Source organism: Mesoplodon densirostris, chromosome 2 (genome assembly GCF_025265405.1).
Source record: "Mesoplodon densirostris isolate mMesDen1 chromosome 2, mMesDen1 primary haplotype, whole genome shotgun sequence".
Lineage (NCBI taxonomy): Eukaryota > Metazoa > Chordata > Mammalia > Artiodactyla > Ziphiidae > Mesoplodon > Mesoplodon densirostris.
In genome coordinates, this window is record NC_082662.1 from 59,750,916 (window position 1) to 59,775,024 (window position 24,109).

The 24,109-nt window shown below is 39.7% G+C and overlaps 1 protein-coding gene across 2 annotated transcripts in view; it reads left to right on the forward strand.

Moving 5' to 3' along the window:
- Positions 1-466: 466 nt before the first annotated feature.
- Positions 467-24,109, forward strand: part of IL12RB2 (interleukin 12 receptor subunit beta 2) — a 78,484-nt gene continuing 54,841 nt past the window's right edge. For both annotated transcript variants that reach the window (XM_060084433.1, XM_060084443.1), the window contains exons 1-7: positions 467-542; positions 2,759-3,046; positions 10,229-10,343; positions 11,251-11,435; positions 12,648-12,790; positions 13,913-14,063; positions 23,038-23,117. In XM_060084433.1, the coding sequence (XP_059940416.1) occupies positions 467-542; positions 2,759-3,046; positions 10,229-10,343; positions 11,251-11,435; positions 12,648-12,790; positions 13,913-14,063; positions 23,038-23,117 (1,038 nt within the window). The remainder of the gene's footprint in view (positions 543-2,758; positions 3,047-10,228; positions 10,344-11,250; positions 11,436-12,647; positions 12,791-13,912; positions 14,064-23,037; positions 23,118-24,109) is intronic.

The following is a 24,109-nucleotide window of genomic DNA, read 5'->3' on the forward strand; positions in this document are numbered from 1 at the left end:
CAGTAAAAGACTTTAAATTTTAAAAATTAAAAAGAAAGAAAGAAATTCTCACTACTCGTGGAATTTCATACGACTGCGTTTGACTATGATGATGCAGCCCTGTTTGGAAGAAAAAAGTTTTGTGTGAGACTGAAGCTCAGAAGGTTAAATAACTTGCCCAATAGTCTCAAAGTATTTAAACCAGTTCTAAAGGACTCCAGAGGCCAGATCTCTTCCCCCACCCTTTGCTGACCCCAAGAAGCTTAAATGACACGGGGGTTAGAGGTGGCTAAGATTTTCAGTTTACTAGTTTTAAAGGTAAACTTCATTAAAAAAAAAAATCTTAACAATGTGAAGAAAATTAAAAGGGCATTTTAAGCCCTCTGAATAGTATTGGTTCTGGTATTTTCTGAATGTATTTAACATGAATGAATTTGTCTTCTTTTACAAGGAAAAATACAGAGGTGTATTCCAGAGTTGACTGTTCATGGCACATACAGTTAACGGGTGCTCATTGGCACTTATTTTTATCATCATGTGGCTGTTAGTTAAAGCAAAAATAGGTAAGATATTTCTGCAATCTAATCTGTGGAGGGATGTTTGGTTTAAATTCTCAGTTATAGATGAAATATGCCTTTGTGGTAAATGTTCTGGTAGTTGGTCTTTTGTAGTCAATCTTCTGTCAAGTTTAAGTGGATAAGTCTGGTTCTATGTCTGTTACTAATATGTATTTTATTTCATTAATACTAATGATTAAGAGTCCAATGATATCTTTTCCTCTTAACAAAATGACTAGGTATCAAGCTAGGCATCATGAATGAATGTTTTACATTATAGTGCATTTTAACAGAGGGTATTCATGGATGGATTCAGCTCTGCTAAAAAAATAATGGCTGGCATTTTCTTCGCTGTTCTTATTGGCATCTTATTTTTTACTTTCTGGCCCATTAGGATCAAAGAAACAGAAAACAAAAATATAAGTAAGATAAGAGAGAGAAAGAGACTTAGTTCTGAAAATAAAAATGGAAACTTTTCAGAATTCAGTATTTCCTTTATTTGATTTGAATAACTTTTTTACCAATTTGTTTATGGTAGTTGATCCAAGCAATCTGATAATTACCAAAAAAGGCTTTCAGTGGAGGCTTTATATCACATCTAAAAATTCAAGGTGAGTCTATAATTCTGAGGTTTTTTTCTTTTTTTCATCAGCAGTACTGAGTACTACCCAAAACTGCTAATTTCTGATTAGTTGTCGTATTTACATATACAAAACCTCCTGGAGAGTAAGAGTGACCTCTCTTTAAGAGTTTATTGTGGGACCTGGCATATAGAAAATAATATGGAGAACTCTTTTTTTTTTTTTTCTTTTTGCGGTATGCGGGCCTCTCACTGTTGTGGCCTCTCCCGTTGCGGAGCACAGGCTCCGGATGCGCAGGCCCAGAGGCCATGGCTCACGGGCCCAGCCGCTCCGCGGCATATGGGATCCTCCCAGACCGGGGCACGAACCCGTATCCCCTGCATCGGCAGGCGGACTCTCAACCACTGCGCCACCAGGGAGGCCCTGGAGAACTCTTTTTAAAAGAAGAACACATTCATGTGATTTTTTTTTTTTTTTTTTTTTTTTTTTTTTTTTTTTTTTTTTTTGCGGTATGCGGGCCTCTCACTGTTGTGGCCTCCCCCGTTGCGGAGCACAGGCTCCGGACGCGCAGGATCCAGACGCGCAGGCTCAGCGGCCATGGCTCACGGGCCCAGCCGCTCCGCGGCATATGGGATCCTCCCAGACCGGGGCACGAACCCGTATCCCCTGCATCGGCAGGCGGACTCTCAACCACTTGCGCCACCAGGGAGGCCCTCATGTGATTTTGTATTAGCTGTATTGGACAATGGTTCATGCTACCTAGGGTCTTACATCTTGAAGGAATATCATGGTAAGACCTAATTTCCATCCTTGATGCAAACTACACATACAGAGCCCCTAAATATTTTCTCTTTGTTATAAAATAATAGATTACACATACTTTATACCTCTAATATAGCAAGAGAGGGAATTATTCCCAAATCTGCCCTTTAACATTTGTAATAGCCTTTTAAACATTTCTAATAGCTTGTTAATCATTTTGGTATGAGTATTGAAGTAAGTGTTATAAATCATAAATGGGGATGGAAACAAATGTGACTTATTCTGGGAAGTAATTTTTAGTAGTCTGGTGAATAATTTGCATATAAGAGAGATTGGTTTTTCCTAGAACTGTGGTCCTGAATGTTCTTCCAACACTATTTTCTCACCACTTTCCTATTTATAGTTCTGGTTATAGTATTACTGTTTTGAGAAGGATTTTTTTTTGTTTTTTGTTTTTTGTTTTTGCAGTACGCGGGCCTCTCACTGTTGTGGCCTCTCCCGTTGCGGAGCACAGGCTCCGGACGCGCAGGCTCAGCGGCCATGGTTCATGGGCCCAGCCGCTCCGCAGCAAGTGGGATCCTCCTGGACCGGGGCATGAACCTGTGTCCCCTGCATCGGCAGGCGGACTCAACCACATGCGCCACCAGGGAAGCCCAAGGATGTATATTTTAATTCAAATACAGTTAGACTTTAATACGGTTGCCTTCTCTCCTCATTGTGCTTCACCAATACAGCCAGAGCAATGAAACTTAGGTATATTTCCATCATTTGACAGGGTTAGTTTTATCCAGCTTTGGGGAATTACACAAACCCTCCATCTTGCAGTGGGTTTCTTATATGCCATCTTATGTCTTTTGTGTGATGTGTGTCTTATTGCAGATGTGTGCAAGAGAGGGGATGTGACTGTGCAGCCTTCCCATGTAATTTCACTTGGGTCAGCTGTCAACATTTCGTGCTCTTTGAAGACCAAACAAGGCTGCTTGCAATTCTCCAGTTTTAACAAGTTAATCCTCTACAAGTTTGACAGAAGAATCTATTTTCAGCATGGTCACTCCCTCAGCTCGCAAGTCACAGGTCTTCCCCTGGGTACAACCCTGTTTGTCTGCAAACTGGCCTGTAGCAGTAATGACGAGATTCGAATATGTGGGGCAGAGATCTCCGTTGGTGGTGAGCATTCCATCCTGAGTTCCTAAAAATTGGTGATCTTCTGGTATTTGTCATGATTAAGCAGAAATCCTAGTAGAAGACAGTGTTCTTTCTTCTCCCACCACAAGGATATATTTAATCTTTTTTTAATATAAATTTATTTATTTATGGCTGCATTGGGTCTTTGTTGCTACGTGCAGGTTTTGTCTAGTTGTGGCGAGCGGGGGCTACTCTTTGTTGTGATGTGCGGGCTTCTCATTGCGGTGGCTACTCTTGTTGTGGAGCACAGGCTCTAGGCACGTGGGCTCCAGTAATTGTGGCACATGGGCTCAGTAGTTGTGGCACACGGGTTTAGTTGCTCCGCGGCATGTGGGATCTTCCCGGACCAGGGCTCGAAACTGTGTCCCCTGCATTGGCAGGCAGATTCTTAACCACTATGCCACCAGGGAAGTCCCAGATATGTTTAATCTTGATAGTAACATGAGCACCTCAATGTAAGAAGTCCAGAAATCAATAGAACTGGAACCACATTTAGTAAGTCTCCTCTTCCTTCTCCTCTTCTCTCTTTTCCACCCCTCTCCTCCCCTCTCTCTTTCTCTCCTCTTTTTGGCCTTTGGCCTTAATTTTGGTAAATTAAGACCATTTACCTATTGCCCTTGGGCTCCAATGGCAGGAAAATGGCTCTCCACAGCTGAGTCTTCATGCCTCCTTACTTATGAGAATTGTTCAAAGCCACTGCCCCCTAAAAAGAAGAGAGATGTCTCTTTTGACTTATGCAGCCCAGGTGGATACCCAAGGCTGAGCACTTTTCCTCTCTCTGACTTAATGCACAAAAAATCGTTCTTCCATCCACCTCACTCCTGACCGCTGGTTATCAGACTTAGCAGAGGTTAAGAGAGAACTATCATCATACTTAGTATCTTTTCCTGGGTTTTCTAGAAAACTGCCTGAGACAAAACTGACGTGCTAAGACTTCATGGGGGGAGAGGAGTTGTACAGTTCTAGAGAAGCAGGAGTGAGGGAGTGAACTAGGAAAGCAGCAGAGCAAACACGAGGGGGTTAAGTTACTGAGCTGGCCTCGGCATCAACAGAAGATACAGCTGGTTTCCTGGTCACTAGCGACATCCCCAGAAAGAACCTATAGAAATAGAGTGACACGTGAAAGAATTAGCAGTCTGCCATCGGTCCAAGTTCACCCACAGAGCACCAACTCCCCCGCCCCCGGCCACTGCTGGCTTGCACTGTGGGTCCCTCCACGCAGCCGTGGGGAGTAAGAACTAAGATGTCAGAGTTGGCGTCTGCAGCCTGAGCCACAGTGCACAGGGTGAGCCAACAGCACACCTTCCTGCAGCCTGCAGCCTTAAAGGCCCAGCCCAACAAGCCAGTGAGCATACATAGGCCCTGAGCGATCCCACGGCACTCTGTGCCTCTGTGGATCCAGGGAAGCTCCGAAGGGGTGGGTGGGAGGCATAAGAAGAGTGGGAGGAACTGCTGCAGTAGGCTGACTGACCAAGATGCAAGGACAGGGTCCCTCTCATGAAAAGAGTGATATAGAGCTCAATGAGACTCTTCAGGATAGAAAGAGTCTCTTTCCCTCTTCTAGGGAAGAGGCTTCCATCCTCTTCTCTGTGACCTATAAGGAGGTGGTCGGTACCAGGAGGTCTTCCTGGAGGTCAACCACAAGCATTGAGCAGGACACCAAGCAAACATCGAAGCAAATCAGCTGTGGGTACGGAGGCATAAACTAGGTCCTGTGCTCCTCTTCCAGATCAGGGGCTCCTGTTCACACCACTTATGGGTCATGTACTCTCAGCTCTGATAGCTTGTGGTATAGGAAAAGGTGCCCTGGCTTTGAATCTCAACACTGCCACTAGCAGTGGACTCTTAGACATTTTCAATTCTCTGATCCTCAGTTTCTCCATCTGTGTGATGAAGATACTAACACCTACCTCATAAGATGGTTGTAGTGATTAGATGACACCTTGTATGCAAAGTGCTTAATCTAGTACCGGTCACATAGGAGGCACTTAAGTGATAAGCGCTAGGGTTGCAGTTCCATCGGTTTTACTCTTTTCTTCGTGTGTGCAGCATGCTGAGCGCTGAGCATGTTTCACTTGAAAGGAAGTATAAGCATTGGTTATAGACAAAATGAAATTTTTTTCTTAAAAACACCATTAGTCCTCACCTCCCTTGTCCTCAGAACACCTGAATATTTCATCCAGGTAATTCACCATCTTACAGACCAACATACCATATTGGTATCAGACATTCTCAGCCCTGTGATGTCAGTTCCAGGTGTCCACAGTGCTGCAGGTGTTTTCTTCTTTTTTAGGGGGCTAACAATGGCCTTGAAAGTCAGTATCTTTGCAGATGTCCTTAAGCCATTCCATTCCATTTCCTATCTTTGCTCAGGTGCATGAGAGTGATGCAACCCCTTTTCATCTGTTTACTTTTCCATCCAGAGGTTGTGGATGCATCTGTGACAGTTTGCAGCATCAGGAGATCTAGGGAGATGGTGAGGAGTATCTGCCCCAGTGCAGCTCAGTTGGGCAATGCTGCTGGAATGTTGCTTGTGCAACGTGCTCAGGTGGTAACCACACTATCAAATGGCTGCTCTTTGAACAAGTTTAGCACCTTTGAGGTGAAGAACTGACTGGAAGCAACACCTTTTTCTGAGTATAGCTAGTCATTCCAAGAAAAGATACAATGAATGTTGGTTACACCCAGTGTAGTAAGCTTAAACCTATCTAGTGAGGGAGTGAGCAGCCCATTTTCTTTTTTGTGATAAGCAGTAGCCCATAGTGCCATTGCATACTCTGAGTGGGCCTGTCATAAAGTTGACTGGTTCTTCAGAACTGGGAATGGGTAAATGGCCTTTAAGCCTTCTCTTTCTGGCCCCTTCCTGGGCTTGTGCTGCTCTGCTGCCCGGAGCTCATCCAAATTGTGCGGTAACTAAACAACCAGTGCTCTACCTAACCTCAGAGGATTGGGCCACAAACTATTTGGACAATCAAGGAAATAAAGGAAAGACAATAGATCCTTGCTTAGTTGTTTTCAATATATGTTTAGCTGTTGATATTTCTGAAAGCTGTTTTTCTAAGACCTTTTATTTCACATAGTAAGTAGGGCTTTTAAAAATAATAAGCATAATATGCATAACAATTCATTACATGGTAAACCATTTTAATTTTCAGAGACTTTGATTTCTGACCTTTCCTTAGCATCGGCTATTATATATTTGTATTGAAGAGAATCACATCTGGTTTCTCCTGGAACAGACAGTCTCTGCCCAAACCAAGTCCTGGGCTGAAGTAGACACCTTGATTTCATGGTCCAGGGAACTCACACTGAGAAAGTTGACTTGATTTGTGGGTAAGAGCTGTGGTCTTTAAAGTGAGATGCTCTGCAAACCTTTAGGAGTAAAGGTGAGGGTGAGTAACTTTTTCATTAAGCAAAAGTGCCAGGTACTTTATCTCATTTGGTCATCAAAAGACTGTATGAAGCGTTAGGGTAATGATGCTGGTTTGAACACATGCATTTACTTTCATTCCTTGTGAAATAAAGCCAAGATGCAGTAAAAAAAAAAAAGTTTTCTAGAGGCACAAACCCTAAAGGACAAAAGAAATGGGAGGGGAGACACAGCAACAAAGTTTTGGAAGCTGGAAAACAGGTGGGCCAGTGATAACTGGCTTAGCCTACAGCTGGCAGTGAGAAACTTCAAGATGCAACCTGATTTAATGCAGAAGCTCCCACCCCAGACAGACAGAAATTGGTGATACCATGTACTGCTGGGAGTGAGGGTAGCAGTGGGAATAAAAATGGGAGACTTTAATTGAAAAATCTATTTAAAAAACAGATTCTCAGATTCCCTTCCCAATTTCATGTACCCAGTTACTTGCTGCTTTTCTACACTGGCATAGCCCTGGAGACCTGGTATCAGAGGGCCACTGAGCTAGTTTCAGCCCATTCAGTTGAGATTGGTAGTACGTGCTGAAAAACAGAAGGATGAAAAGGACGTTGGCATATAGCTCCCTTCAGACCTGTACCCTCCTCCTGGCAGATTAGAAAATCCTTTTCTGGAAATCAGACCAGGCTAAGAGGAAATGTCTAAAATTATTTGCAATAGAGGTTCCTAAGAAACCCTAGTCAGATCACCCTGGAGTGACACCCAGAGTCAACAAATGTCCCTCAACTGACATACCCGCAGAGCTCCAATCTATAATGTAGCGTTCCTCCTCCTATATATGAGTAAAAATACAAGAATCCGGGAATTCCCTGGTGGCCCAGTGGTTAGGACTCAGCGCTTTCACTGCCAAGGGCCTGGGTTCAGTCCCTGGTTGGGGAACTAAGATCCCACAAGCCACACAGGGTGGCCAAAAAAAAAAAAAAAAAAAAAAGTAAAACAAAACAAAACAAAAACAAGAATCTGAGGAAAATGCCTAACATGGAGAACAGAAACCAAAACAAACGTGGAACAAAGCATCGAAGCAAAGTGGAAGAAACAGATGTATTCAGGGAGAAGAAATGTTAAGAAACAAAATCTAACCTTGATACACTTAGGAATTAACAGCAAATATTGCATGTAGAACAAAAATAGGATGCTATAAAAAGGAAATATTCAGAGAATAAAAAACATCCCCCCCAAAAAAATAAGTGCAAATGAAAAACTCAATAGGAGGGAAGAAATGTAAACTGAGGAGGTTTTTTTCCTCATATTAGAGCAAAAGGACCAAGAGTTTTAAAATATAGGAGATAAAATACAAAATTAGAGAAGAAAGTCCAACCTATGAAACTAGGGATTTTTAGAAAGAAAAAACAGATAAGAATTATCAGAGAAATAATTCTAAAATGTTTCCCAAAATAAAAACTACAAGTTCCCAGAAGTTATGAACTCTTTGAGAATCCATAAGAATGAAAGAAAAGAGACCCCATTAAGCACAGACTATACTCAGCCAAAGTATCAGTCAAGTGTGAGGGTAGAATAATGACATTTTTAGCCATGTTCAAAGTATTTCCTCTCCTGCAACCTTTCCCAGGGAACTACTGGAGGATATACTCCACCAACACAAGTAATTAAATCAAGAAAGAAGAAAGCATTGGATCTAAGAAACAGGAGATCCAACACAGGGAAAAAAAGAGAAGGAATTTCCAGGACACTGAGAGCTGGCAGTTCCACAAAGATAGCTGTGTACAGGCATAGAGGCAAACCCATCTTACTGGAAAGTTCACAAGGCTCCAGGAAACTGGTCTCCAAGCAGATGAAACTAGTAGAATTCTCAGTGCTTCTGAGTATGTTGAACAGTGATTCAGATAATTGACTTGAAAGTTTGGAATTATATTAATAATAAGGAAACTAAACAAATGGAAAAACAAGAAAATGACTACCTCCAAGATAAACAAGAAGTTGTACATAAAATGAAAAGTTAACATAGGGGCTTCCCTGGTGGCGCAGTGGTTGAGAGTCCACCTGCCGATGCAGGGGACACGGGTTCGTGACCCGGTCTGGGAAGATCCCACATGCCGTGGAGCGGCTGGGCCCGTGAGCCATGGCTGCTGAGCCTGCGCGTCCGGAGCCTGTGCTCCGCAACGGGAGAGGCCACAACAGTGAGAGGCCCGCGTACCGCAAAAAAAAAAAAAAAAAAAAAAGAAAAGTTAACATAGCATTAGTCATAAATGGTTGTATATACAGATGTATAAAGTATACATATAAATGTATACATGTATATATGTATATATATATATATACACATATGAGTCTATTATCCGAGGAAAAGAAAGAGTTTATTATTCCATTAAACAAAACTCTATGAGCTACATATTGTTATACTCACTTTATAGATGAAGAAACTGAAGCTCTGAGAAGCTCATCTGGGCAAGATCACACAGTGGGTAGTTACTGTCCCCAGATCTATGGTGTGTGCTAAGGACAAAAAAAGCTTTTATTCCATCAATTACAGCTTTTTTTTTTTTCTGAGCAGACAGTGTCTAGGGCTTTGGTGGTACCCTTGTTTTATCTCACCCAAAGGAAGCCTCTGTCTACATCTGGGTCTCAGTATTAGGGTAGAATGAGATGACCCAGTAACAGAGTATTTTCTCTTATCTCCATTAAATCTGAGAAACTCCTAGCTTTGAGTTCTGTCTTTGACTATAAAATGGCTTCATTTAAAAATACACACCTTATGATAGAAGGGACCATGCCTGCCTTGTTCACCTTTGCATTTCCACAGCTAACACTGCCTAGCCCATGGAAGGTTCTTAATGTCTGTGTACATAAAGAATTAATTTATACAAGTTCATTAAGTGCTCCAAATGATGCTGCAGAAATTAGATTTATGTGGTACAGCCCAGGAAGACATGACTAAGGGCCAGTGGATAAAAGTGCCTTGGCAACAAATCTCAGGTCAGGCTTCCCTGGTGGCGCAGTGGTTGAGAGTCTGCCTGCCGATGCAGGGGACGCGGGTTCGTGCCCCGGTCTGGGAGGATCCCACATGCCGCGGAGCGGCTGGGCCCGTGAGCCATGGCTGCTGAGCGGGCGCGTCCGGAGCCTGTGCTCCGCAGCGGGAGAGGCCACAACAGTGAGAGGCCCGCATACCACACACACACACAAAAAAAATCTCAGGTCAATGGAGAAAGAAAGCCCCTCAGTTTTAAACGTTTCTAATATTTGAATGGGCTTCATTCTAAAAAAGTAAACTCATCATCACCTGGGGTAATGGAGCTAGCACTGGATGTTCACCTGTCAGGGTGAACAGTAAAATATGGTGGTGAAAGGCTTGGATTCAAGTCATTCACTCCTGGGCTGGAGACCTGATTCTGCCACTTCATCGTTTTGTAATCTTGGGCAAGATACTTCATCTCTAAGTCTTAGTTTCTTCTTTGATAAAATGAGGATAATAATAGTAGGTACTTGATGTAGCTGCTATGATTTCCAATTGAGAAAAATCACACATAAAACACTGAGCATAGGACTTGGCATATAATAATTGTTTGATCCATGTTCACTATTATTGCCATTGTTATTAGAAGAAATTCATGCCTAGGAGGCAAATTTGAACTTCATGGGATCTGAAATAGCTCCCAACTCCTCTGGGTATAGGAGACATAGGGGAAGTATTGTTATCTTGTTGACAAATAATAACAATGTAACTGAAGTATCACCTGTGTGCTATTTAAAATAGGTGGTTTTGTTATTTATTTTTAAAGTTGTTCCAGAACAGCCTCAAAACTTATCTTGTATACAGAAGGGAGAACGTGGGACCGTCGGCTGCACCTGGGATAGAGGACAAGACACCCACCTGTATACTGCCTATACTTTACAGTGAGTGAGACTTTATTTTTGCAGCTTTTTTGGTAGGTCTTCGCTTAGATGACGTTTGGAAGTATTGAACAGTTCTAGTTTCACCAGAGAGAAGAAGCAATAAACACCTCTAGATAATTAGATACTTTAAAAAAAATTCTAGTGTTCATCAAGTAAAACTGGTTTATTCATCTAAAGTGTGACTAACTCAGAATTCTCTTCAGGGCATCCAAGGCCCACGTTGTAGACGTTCTTCCCTGCTCTATAGGATTAAACTGGCTGCATTATATCCCTTCCCTTTTCTGCAGTTGTGGACTCTTAGGGTCATGGTATAGACTCTTAGAGTCTATAAATAGACTCTTTTTTTGTGGTAGCTTTCCATTAGCCTTGGAGGAGTTTCTTTTTAAAGCACCTTTACCTGACCTGAGAGTTCACAAAAAGAAAGAGTCTGGGAGATTCTTTTCCTTGGAGTTGATTCTGTAATCCTCTCCAAAGATCCTGCTCATAGCACTATGCCTAAGTGAGTAGTAGATAAGGAAAAGGCAGTGGGGCTCAGGGTTCTGGTCTGTACTAGCATCTGGCATTTCTGTGCAGTAAATGCCAATGTGGCCATGGATCCTTTGGATGATTGGATCTGTCCTAAGGAGCTAAGATGTCAGCCAGGGTTTTGGGAATTCAGAGAGTGTGGAGATGATTACTCATCCATACGAATGTCAAAAAGTCTCAGTCCTACCAAAAAAAGAGAGGGGTGAAGTATGTTCCTATTTATGACCACAGAATACAAATATTCCCATTGTGTATCCCCTAGTAGTAAAACTGACCTTAAAAATCTGAGGAATTTTAAATATATGAACATTTTGTTCCTTTGTGCTAAGAAGGCAACAGCACATAAAGTATCTTGCTAAACACAATCGTCTTTCATTTACAGGTTAAATGGACCAAAAAATTTAACTTGGCAGAAACAATGTAATGATCCCTATTGTGATCATTTGGACCTTGGAATTAACCTACCCCCTGAATCACCTGAATCTAGTTACACAGCCAAGGTTACTGCTATCAATAGTCTTGGGAGTGCTTCTTCATTTCCATCCTCATTCACATCGTTGGACATAGGTATATATTATTTCACTTTTTGTAGGTGTCGATCTTTAGCACGTGAATATTATTTTTAAAATCACTTGAATGTTCTATGTGTGATTGTTTCAAAAGGGACAGTGGTTCATCGAAAGTGGCCAGTAGGCATAGGCAAAGGATAGATGTTTCTTTGATGCAAGCAAAAGGATGTATGTCTCTAGAGCTATAGAGAGATGTTCAAAATGGGATATTGAACATTATTCTCTCTGTTGGAGAAATAAGAGCCCCCTGGCCTCAAATCCCATGAAGGCACTGGCTGCCAGTGATATCATCTGACTGAGGCAAGGGTCATGTGAGGTTATTCAGGTGTCTTTTCACCCCCATGGCTACTCCATTGTTCTGAGATAGGCTGCATATGGGCCTGCAGGGCTAGAGCAGCCAGGTGCCACCTATAAAGAAAGTGTATCATTGTACCAATCCATCTTCCTCAGAGAATACCTACCTCCACCCCTTTCATCAGCTTGGGAGCTGGAGTGAGCCAGTCCCAGCACATTTCTGAGCAAATGTAATTGGCTGGCCCAGTTGAATCAGAGGCCAATCCCAGGCATTCCCAAGGTCTGAACATCCCATGTAGGACTGGGCTTCAGGCCTGAAGGCCTATGTGTCTCTCTTCTCTCTTCCCAAAGCACCTCTTTGCACACATACTGCTAACTGTGAGTCTGAACTTCGGTATCCACTCTACATTTTCCTATCAAAGTTCTGCCCGTTCTACCTTCCATCTCTTTACATTGATCATCTCTAGCCACCTTCTTTCCCTCTTATTCTTCTCTTCTATTCCTCTGTTGCTCTCTTTCCTATGGCTTTTCCTACCAATATTTCTTCTCCTTCTGAGGTGATCACCACTAACCACACCTCTACCTTCTCAGCCACTGGAACTCCTGGGTTTTGGCACATTGGTTTTCTTTAAATCATTGAATTAAATGGAATCAAAATTATTACTGATGTTCATCATAGTTTATCTAGTAAAAATGAGGGTAGATTAAAGGGAATTACTTTAATGATTTAGAAATGAATCCAACTTTTTCTTCTTTCTAAAAGCCAGGGGCTACTCTCTTGTCTATTTCACCAAGTTTAGTGGCCATGCATCTTAGAAATGAGATTTGTTCAACTCTTTATAAGCCCATGTCAATACATAAGACAATTTCCAATTATGGAGCCTGAATCACACTTTTTTTTTGTCCTGGTTACCAGTGAGACCTCTTCCTCCGTGGGACATCAGAATCAAATTTGTAAACGCTTCCGTGAGCAGGTGTACCCTTCAGTGGAGAGATGAGGGGCTGGTGCTGCTTAATCGACTCAGATATCGGCCCATTAACAGCAGGTCCTGGAATATGGTAATGGTCTCTAGAGTGAAGGGGAAACCAGGGAGGGGTTCTTAGTAGCAATGCCCAGATCTCTCTTTTCATACCAGCAAAATATGGAGTTTAAGAATATTTAGCCCAAAAGTACACATACTCATTTGAGACATGCCAGTCACTTACACTTCTGTTTATTAAGAAATATCTTAAAATTTGATCACTGATTCCGAAATTTTTTAAGCCACAGGCTTCTGTAAATCCACATTAATTTTCTACAATTTATTTCTAGTGAGTCATTTTCCTTGTTATTTTACCCCCTACCCCATTATTACTTCCATTATTACTTTTTAGTACTTTTTTTTAACATACTGGAAAGAGAAATATTAGGGAATGTTCAAAGAGGGGCTTATCTGAATTGAATATTCCAAAGAAAAAGCTTCACACTTTGGTGTAATAGTAAACATTATTATTATTATTTTTTTTTTTTGCCATGCCACATGGCTTGTGGGATCTTAGTTCCCCCACCAGGGATTGAGCCCAGGCCCTCAGCAGTGAAAACACAGAGCCCTAACCACTGAACCACCAGGAATTTCCCTAAACATTAAATTTTTTACAATAAAAAATGTAAGATTATAATTCCTTCCAGTATTTTTGTAAAATATAATGGCTTATAATAATAACAAAGGATCAGTTCCACATGCAGAGAGGTATAATAATTAAATTTTTCACCTATAATTTTTCCTATATAATTTTCTTATATAATTAAATTTTTCTGTTTGGAACCAGTTTTATGTCTATGTTAAAACATTCATCACATCCTAGTTGTAACCAAATAAAGAATAATCTCTAGTGTAGAAACAAGCTTCTTCAAGGCCCTTTTGAAAACTGGTAGTTTTCAATCTTGTTTTTCAGTTGGTTTCAGGATCCGCCTTGGAATCCATATAGATGATTCTTAGACCCAGGAGTTTTTTGTTTTATTAATGAGAAGGTATTGTTTCAGATTAACATCACGTGTATTCAGTAACCCAGTCACTGATATTTCTTCTTATTGAATGACAGATTTGAAAAGTAAAAAGCGTTATCTGGTCTGATTTTCCTACCTTTATTTAAATTAATTTAATATTAACAGGCACTTTTTAAAATCTTGTTGGATTCAAGGTTAATGCCACAAATGCCAAAGGAAGACATGATTTGCTGGATCTGAAACCCTTTACAGAATATGAATTTCAGATTTCCTCTAAGTTACATCTTTATAAAGGTAGTTGGAGTGACTGGAGTGAATCATTGAGAGCACAAACACCAGAAGAAGGTATGTGTCTAAAAAAAAAATGGAGGGGAGGGAGGTGGATAGAGCAGAGGAAAGACAGGAGAGAGAGAGGAAGATGTAATGATTTCCTTGGAATAGAATCTCTAAAGTACTGATACTGAATCAAAAAGTATGAGTGCATTAATTAACAAGCTCATTTTGACACTGACTTAAGTATTGAAGCTGTCCAGGGAGATATGTTTATATTGCTAAAAATTTTTTAACATTAGGTAAGTCCTACTCCTGTTTGCCACACGTTATCATGCTGGTTACAAGTTTATGCCTCAGTAATGTTTGATTATATCTCTTATTTCTATTTCACTTACTTTCTCAGTTACTTTCTCTTATTCCACAAAGCTGCAACCAGTAATTAATTTCATTCCTTTATCATTAAACCTTGATACATTTTACCCTTTGGATTCTGTGAAAATTAATATGGCTTTATAAGCCATACTAAAAGCTTGAAAAAAAGTAGACTCTGGAGACAACATTTTAAAATAAAGTTTAACATCTGGCAATCTTCTCTCCTCCAAATGTTACAGCACTGCACTTCTTCAAACCTTTGATACTCACGGCTCACATGAGTACCACTAGACTGCCCATAGCTATAAAGAGGAGATCAAATATATTTTTAAGTCTGATGGACTTTTCTTTTTGGTAATTATTGGGAAGACAATTTTATTGAAGTATAATCGAAAAAGCAAAAATGCTTATATGAACTTTATGACAATACTAAATCTTTGGAGACATAAGAAATAACCATCTGAATATTAGTTTTCAAAAGCACTCAGTTAGTGATACAGTATACAGCTTCATAATTTATGAAAATTTGTTTCAGAGGAAAAATAATTGACATATAATCCGTTGCTTTATTATCTGGAGATTTTGAAGCATTAATGTCAGAAAAGCTAAATCCTTATTTGTGAAACTTAAAGATAAGTGTGCATGTAAACTAACCTAATGATTAAGTTACATTCATTTTCTGTGAGCTACTAGTTATTTTTGGTAGCTGATGACACTTATCAGTGATACTCCAGTGACTTTCAAGGATGTAAACTATTAATAAAATAAATAATATATAAATTGTAGAATAATTGTATACTCCTCCTTTCTTCTAACAATAATTGCATTTCACTATTTAAAAAAATATTTTTAAATGAATTCATACAGCAAATTATAATTTATTCCTCTCATTTTATGATAAAAATCTCTTAAATTAATGTTGAACCACTTTTTCTCATTTAAATGTGTGTCATTTTTATAATCCGGAGCTTACTCTTATTATCCTTTTATTACAATGTCAAAGTAATGCATTTAAAAAATACCTCATGGATTTTTAGACTTTATTTATACATAGTACAGATAAAATTCTTGGAAATGGGCCATATTTTATGTCTAAGTCCAAGGTAGTAAATAGGCTGAAAATTTTTAAGTTATATCACATTAAGCTAAAGTATAAACTAGGGAAACTCTGTGCTTGTAAATTCTTGTCATTTTTACTCACACTTGATAATGACCCATTTAGAGATGTGTGAAAAGGTTTTTCTTTCTTTCTTTTTTTTTTTTGAAGTGTTTATCTGTTGCATTAAAAACCCATCAAGGCAGGATGGTAGCTTTCTCATATCCTATAAAATAAACCACCATCATAACAATGAGTGCAGCAACTTGTTACGGTTATGAACTTGTTATGGTTATGAATTGAACCAAGGAAGCTGGCTTATTCAGAGTAATTGCAAACATTCATAAAGAGAGAAACCCATTCTCTGAGATACACCACGCTACCAAGCTCTGCTGGTTTCCTTTCAGTGTCTGAATCTCCCTTTTTTGTGTTTGATCTCTCTGCGGTTGTTGTAGGATCTCTTTTCTCTTACTCTAAGCTTCACGGTTTCACCTCTTACCGCTGTTCCTGTCATCAGTTTCTGTATGAAACACCAACTGATGTAAACCTAAAAGGTGTGAATTTTTTTTAACACTTCTTCCTTTTAACCCCTGAGATGTGTACGCATATATAACTTGGCATTTAAAAAAAAATACTAGTAAGTTTTTTTTCTTTTTTTTTTTTTAGTTACTGTCTAAAACTGAATGATCTTATGATAGAGCTTTTTCTTTGCAGCCTTGGCTACTCAAAACAGAGCAATATGTTATCTCCTGGTGGATTGGGCACAGTTATTTATAGCACTCCAGCAGAGAATGAGGGTATTATTCACTCCATATGGCCCTTTCCCATGTCATTAAATTCAACTCTTTTCATGGTCCTCCATGAAAAACATTTTTAAAATGACCACTAAGTAAGGAGTGGTAGGAAAGAGATAATTTTCTTATGTTTAGGAGGACAGTCCAGCAATCAGTAACCATCAGTGGGCCTGATACTGGGAAACAAGCAATCATATTTTACTTCTAGTGGGAAAACAGTCTGAATTTGGGCTGCATTGTGTCCAAACTTGCCTGAGAATATGCCCAGATGTTGGGGGAAAGGCACTCCCTCATCATTTTGAATGCCCAGGAGGAGACTCCAAAATAAAGATGAATGAGCCATTCCTTAGAGCTGCATTATCTATCAATTAGGTGTTTCTGTCTGTTCATTCACCATTTTCCAGTCTTATTTATATGTTTGGTCTTGCTAAATGTGACTGTGGACAATTAATAAAGGAAGTGTTAAATGCGCATACTAGTGCCAGAGCAGCAAAGGAGGAGTCCTCCCCCACTGTGGTGATGGCATAGGTGATTGGTGAGAGATCCCAAAGAGGGAGAAAATTCAAGGCTACCAGCTGCAGCCACCCATGTTCACGTTAAGAAGCTAGACAATTCATTCATTTGTGATTTTGAACTATTGCTAGGATAGGTTAGGTGTGAACAATTAAATACTAGAGGTTATTTTACCATCTTAATTAGCAAGCAAGATGATAAGTCTAGCTTAGGAGTCAGCAAACATTTGCTATAAAGGTCCATATAGTAAATATTTTCAGCTTTGCAGACCATATGACTTTTGTCACAACTACTAAAATCTACTGTTATCACAGGCAAGCAGCCATTGACAGTATACAAATACATAGACAAAGCTGTGTCCAAAATTTTATTTCTGCACACTGAAAATTGAATTTTATAAAATTTTCATGTCACTAAAAATGATTCTTCTTTTGACTTATTTTCAACCATTTAAAAATGTGAAAACCATTATTATTAGTTCACTGGCTATACCAAAACAGGGAATAAGGAATCAGCCAGATTTAGTCCATGGACCATAGTTTGCTGACTCCTAAACTAGCTAAACTTGAAACTATTACACTTGCATCTTTTTGCCTAAGGCTTCAGGAAATGAGAATGAATAGTTCTTTACCTTCTTAAAGGGATTTACCTACAAACATTTTCATTAGAGGGAAAATGTTATGTTTTAGATCCAGTGAGTGTCCCTACCCTTTTTTCTTCTTCTTGTGGTCTCTTCTAAGCCCAACACGTATCCTGGAAGAAGTAAATGCCTGAGCTTAACTATTTGACAAGGTAGTGATCACCCAAATGGGAAGAAATGTTTTCCATGAAGCCCTCCAAAAGAAACCACTGGGGGCAAAAAATACTTCTCTGGATGACCTGTGAGGAATGTGTGTATATCAGGAACTATGCCAGGTGCTCAGACATAATGATAACCAGTCAGATCCTCACACTCAAGAGCTTATAGTCTATCTTGGAACATCAGGGAAAGATTCCTGGAAGAGATGACACCAAGAAAAACCTGCAAAGTCCAAAGGGAATCTTGTGACCTTCCTCCATCTGGAACATGTGGTCTCCAAGGTTATTGCAGTAGAAGAAAAGAGCTATTTCCTCCTGGAAGTACTTGATTCTCTTGAATTCTGTGAAATCCCTTGTTCCTGGTTTTTACTCTACCATGTTGGTTAGTTCTTCTTTGTCTCTTTTGCTGGCCTTCTTTCTCTTTTTACTCTCAATCTGTAGGGCTTTATATTGGACCCCCTTCTTTTCCCAGCTGACCTCATTCAGTCTCATGGCTCTAAAATGAGATAGGTAGGTAAAGAGAGAGAGAGAAAGACAGAATATAGTTTCTGTCCTGGACTCTTTCCGGAACTTCAGGTGTGTGTTCCAATCACCTATTCCATATCTTCACTTAGATGTCAACAGACATTCTAAACCTCACATAGCCTAAACAGACACTTTTATTTTTTTCTCCAAAGCAAAATGTTTCCAAAATGCCTCTGTTTCAATCTTTCCTGTCATGGTAATTGACACTACCATCTTCCTAGCTACTCAAGTCAAAAATGCAGAAATCATCCTTAACTTCTCCCTTTCTCCTATCCCCTCATACCAGCAGTCGACTCTTCTAAAACATATTCAAAATGCATTCATTCTTTCCATTGCTACTCTGACTATCCTAGTTTAAGCTACTTTCTCATTACAAAGCATAACAATAAAATGAACGCTTAGAAACCCACCATTCAGCTTAAATGCTATAAAATTACCAATATATTCTTACCGTGTCATGCTTCACTATATGTAACCACTATTCTGGACTGTGTGTTTATATCATCCTCATACTTTTTCTCATAGCTTTCAGAACTGTATGTATTTCTAAACAGTGATTCATTTTGCTTATTTTTGAGCTTAATCAAAATTATATGTGTATGTAATCTTTTGCAACTCACTTATTTTCCCTTGGCACTCTAACGTGAGGCCTCCATTGACTTTAGTATGGATGAAACATTTCTGCTTCTATTAAGAAACAAGCTCTTCACTTGTGATCTGGATGTTGAAAGGTTATGTTTCTTTAAAAAAAAAAAAGATGGTGGAGTATTCAGCTATGTCAAATGCTGCCAATAAATCCAATGAAATGAAAATAGAGAGGTGATCATTAGATTTGGCAAAATAGCATTCATTGCCGACCAGGAGCAGCATCAGTAGTGTGATGGGGACAGAATAAATTGGCATTTCTTGAGAGTGAATGTTAGGTGAGGGAATAAAGACAGTGACCATTCACAACTATTCAAGAAGTTCTGTGAAGGAGAGCGGAGAAGTTGGGCAGTAGCTGGAGCAGGATGTGGTATTAAGAAATTCCCTATTTGTTTTTGCTTTTAGGATCAGAGATAATACAGTACATTTGCAAGGTGATGATAAGGGCCCAGCAGAGAGGGAGAAATTAATGATACAGGAAGTAGGATAATGGTGGGAGAGAGTTCCTTGATGAAGCAAGAGGATGGGATCCAGAACTCAAGATGTTGGTCTTTGATGGAAGTGGGGATGCTTCATCCACAGTAAAATCAGTAGGGGTGCTGTGTTAGGGAATTGATGGGGAAGTTCGAAAGTTTCCAGGGTGGAAAGATTAGGGAATCCCTGTCTGATTGCTTCCTTTTGCTCAGTGAAGAAGTTGAGAGAATCAAATCATTGGAAGTGAGCAGGTGGAGGGAGGGACAGTACCAGCCATTGGGAAGGAACACCAAGGTGGATGATGAACCAGCAAAACTAGTGACAGAAAGGAGTGGAAAGAGAGAGTGAACCAAGTGTTGAAAGTTATCAAAGAGGAGGAAGGGTGGGGGCATCTGTGTCGGGCTTCCCATGGAGACATAGCAGGTGGTAACGTATAAAGGCAAGAGTATACCACTAAAAAATTGTTTAAGCAAATGGGTGTTTGTAAATCTGTTTGAGTTATTTGAAACTAGATTTTAGAGAAACGTATCACAGCCCAAAGAGTGGACATGGAGGAACCAAGATGGCAAATGACTTATCTCTATCTTGTCCTGCTTGGAGCATGGTTTGGACCAAAATATTCTCATGGGTTCAATTTAGCCCACTACTTGAAATCTCCCAAGATATTCCTTTTTCATATTTACTTTGTGTTAAATTCTCCATTTTCACTCTTAGAGATCTTTCTACTCCACTCCACTGCCTGCTAAAACCTCTGTGGAGGGATTGCTTTCCACTTGCAATTCAATTGCTCTTGTTCACACCCTTGCACTTGCCTTGGCTTCAGAGAAGGATGCTAACCTCAGAAGCAGCACATGTCTTGGCCCTGATTTATTTACCACATGTACTGTTTCATAGAATCCTAGAATCTTGGGATTTAGAGTTGAAAGAACCCTCGAGGTCAGTTAGGTCAGTTAAGCTGATCTTCTGCTTAATTTAGGATGTCCTCTTTTTTCATATTGGTGATTCCCTCCTCTTTAACCCAATGGTTTTTTCCTTTACCTTGAAGGTACATCCATCTCAGGAGAACTGACTTCCATTTCTCAATATTCATATTTTTAATCATTTGTACCCATCTTTTTTTGTCATTTGGACATATGGGCCTTTGACTTTCCTTTTCTCGTCTACCCATAATAGTTTTATCTGTCTTTTGTTAGATAACACTGAGGTTAGGACTTTAAGTGATTTTATGACAGTTGAATGTCAAAGATTGTCTCTAGTATTAGCCCTTAAGTTGCTCTAAGCAGCAATGGTTTGATATTCCTGGTCATGAAATTTTACACTTGACGCTCATACAGAGTTGGCTGGTGATTTCTCTCCCATAGAGGCTTACGCTGCAAGTGGGCACCATTAAAATTTCAGCTTCACTTGCAATTTATCCTTTGAACAAAATATGACTCTAGAATTTGATTCTTAGCTCTGTAATAATCTGGTAGGTTGTAGAGGCAATGAGTGACAATGAGAGGCAATGAGGCAATGAGTGTTCCCTTTAAATTTCTTACCAATATGTAATTTACTGAAGACATTTAACACCATGGAACACGTCCACTGGCTTTGACACGGAGCACACCCAAGTTTCCAAATCCTGATTATGTAGTCAATGTCTGGATTATCTAGTTTGTGGATTGTTCAGATCTTTTCTCAACACGGTGGACTGTAATGGACGAGCGGGGTCTTTGGAGACAGTGAGACCTGGGCTTGGCTCTTAGCTTTGCCATTACCAGCTCCACGGTTTTTGTAAATCACTTAGCATTTGTCAACCTCCTTGTCCTCAGCTGCAAAACAGGTATAATCACATGTACCCTCTGCCTTGTGTGAGGATTAAGTGAGATCATGTATATAAAGTGTCCAAAGATTACCTGGCACACGGTAGGTGGTTAATAAATGTCAGGCCCCCTTTCCTTCTGTTGCCTGTGCTTTTTTCCTTTTATGCATCTGGACTAGCAGAAAAAATGTTCTGAGCTTGACTCCTGGGTCCCTGTAATCCTGAACGATTGAGAGCACTTTCAGAATGTCTTCTGTACACATATCTTACTTCTAATTCCTGGCTGTGAGGGTAAATACTAGCACTGGTGGGAAGAGAATGGGAAGAAAAGAAGTGAATGTTTAGAAATAAAAAAAGAGAGACAAAGGCGAGAGAGGCAGGAAGAGGAAGTGACAAAGGAAGAGAATAGAAAGGTGTACCTGATGGAGGATGTAAGTTTTATAGAGAAATCATAACCCTTCACAGAGCCAGGCAACCACATGATGCAGAGCAAAGAGCACAGGCTACGTGACAAAACAGAGCTGTGTTCAAAGCCTGGCTTCTCCGATGACTACTTCTGGAACCTTGATCAAGTTCCTTAACTTCTCAGTACTTCAGTTCTCAAAGGAAGAAAACACAGCAGCAAAATTTACTGAGTATTTACCATGTGTCAGCACTCTTCCGTTCATTTACATTCTCACAACAGCCCCATCTGATGTGTAGAATTAATGTCCTCATTTGACAGATGAGGAACTTGGCTTGAGGACATGGTAAACATTTGCTCAAGATCACAGAGCTGGGATTTGCCCATAGATGGTCTGGCTCTGGAGCTCACACTTTAACCACTGCACTGAAGCTAGTGCATCACAGGGCTGAGGAGGACGGGAGATGTAATTGAATGGGCCCACAAAGGGCCTGCCCATAGTATGTGCTGGGACATGTGCTCCCTCCCTGTCCTTCTTTCTTTTCTCCCCTCTCTGGCTGTTTGTCTTCTGCTTTCCAGATGGGACTTAGTTTCTGGAAATTTCCATCTGGTTAAATGGAACTTGCTGCTCCAAAAGGAACCCCAAGATAGCCTCACCCTAATATACTCTGAATGTCACTGTTACACAAGTAAGGTTGGTGCAATTGAAGCCTGTTTTCAGGGATTGCTTCTGCTGATTCCACCCCTGGCTGTAAATCAAAACAAATCTGACAGTGGGAGAAATAAAACTACTTCACCCATTCATACATGCACACACACACACACACACACACACACATACACACACACTCTTAGACACAGGAGTTGATTATTCAGTTTCTTTCCAAGTATGTTCGATTGACTTTCTCAAATTAAATAAGGTAATATTTGACCATCGTCTTATGGATTGGTGGTTATTTCTTCTATGAGTTCAGCCTGTGTTTCAGCATCAAGTAGATAATATTGCCTGGTTTGTTTATTTGCTTATTCATCATTTAACAAAGAGTAACTGGGAGTCTGTTACATTCTAAGCACTGTGCTAAGTATGAGGAGTATTAATATGAATGAGATAGGCTTCCTTACAAATAGATTATTGTCTAGTGATCATAAAACCAAATAATTATACTCCAGCATAAGTTCAGGAACGGAGATGAACACAAAGTTCATCATTTGTATCTTGTATTTTTACAGGATCAAAAAAATGTTTCCCTTATGATTTATGTTTATTTTTCTGTTGAGAATTCTTTCTGCATTCCAATAAAAAAGAATTAACCACACGTACTTTCTTTGAGTTGTTTTACTAATACACATTTTAAGAGTAAGTTAAGAAGCTAATTTCCTCGTCATTTTTTAAAATTTGTCTTCAAGTTAACCTTGTTTTTTCTGACTTCTGTAGTCAAAGATATATACATGTTCATTGTGTAACAACAGAAAAAGGAAGATACTGGGACACAAAGAAAATTGAAATTATCCTATAATCCTACTCCCCCTGAATTATTTAATGAATAACCAATTGACTTCCAAAGTACTCATATTGTATAGATATATATGTATATATGAAACTGTTTTTTTCCCCTTCCAAACAGAGCCTACTGGAACATTAGATGTCTGGTACATGAGACAGCACATTGACTGCAATAGACAACAGATTTCTCTTTTCTGGAAGGTAAGTTTGCAGTGTCCACTTAAAATTCAGGAGAATTATAGATTTGGGGTTTTTGTTTTGTTTTTATTGAGATATAATTGACATATGAAGAGAATTACATATTTGAATGATAAGTTTCAAGGCCAGAAAAAGACTTTCTGTTTCCATAGTGGCTTTGGTATGAGCCTTCAGAGTCTGTATTGGAGCTCATTTTCTCAGCCACATCCTCATGATACTTGATTCTGTGTCATTTATTTTTCCCAAACAAGGGTGAAAACTCTGACTTCCTGCCTCCACACAATTACATCTTTCCCTCACCCACTTCCAGTCGGATCAATGTTCCCTCCCATCCCCGAGCATGTCCACCCTTTGACCCCACTCACTACACCTTCTCTTCTGATTCATACAATATGACCAACAGTGACCATGCAACCTCACTTATTAATTTTGGGGGAAATTAAAGCTGTGGATGTTTAAGAATATGGTTTCTTGCAAATCAAAACTACAATGAGGTATCACCTCACACCAGTCAGAATGGCCATCATCAAAAAATCTACAAACAATAAATGCTGGAGAGGGTGTGGAAAAAAGGGAACAATCTTGCACTGTTGGTGGGAATGTAAATTAATACAGCCACTATGGAGAACAGTATGGAGGTTCCTTAAAAAACTAAAAATAGAACTACCGTATGACCCAGCAATCCCACTACTGTGCATATACCCTGAGAAAACCATAATTCAAAAAGAGTCATGTACCATAATGTTCATTGCAACTCTATTTACAATAGCCAGGACATGGAAGCAACCTAAGTGTCCATTGACAGATGAATGGATAAAGAAGATGTGGTACACATATATAATGGAATATTACTCAGCCATAAAAAGAAATGAAATTGAGTTATTTGTAGTGAGGTGGATGGACCTAGAGTCTGTCATACAGAGTGAAGTAAGTCAGAAAGAGAAAAACAAATACCGTATGCTAACACATATATATGGAATCTAAAAAAAAAGTTC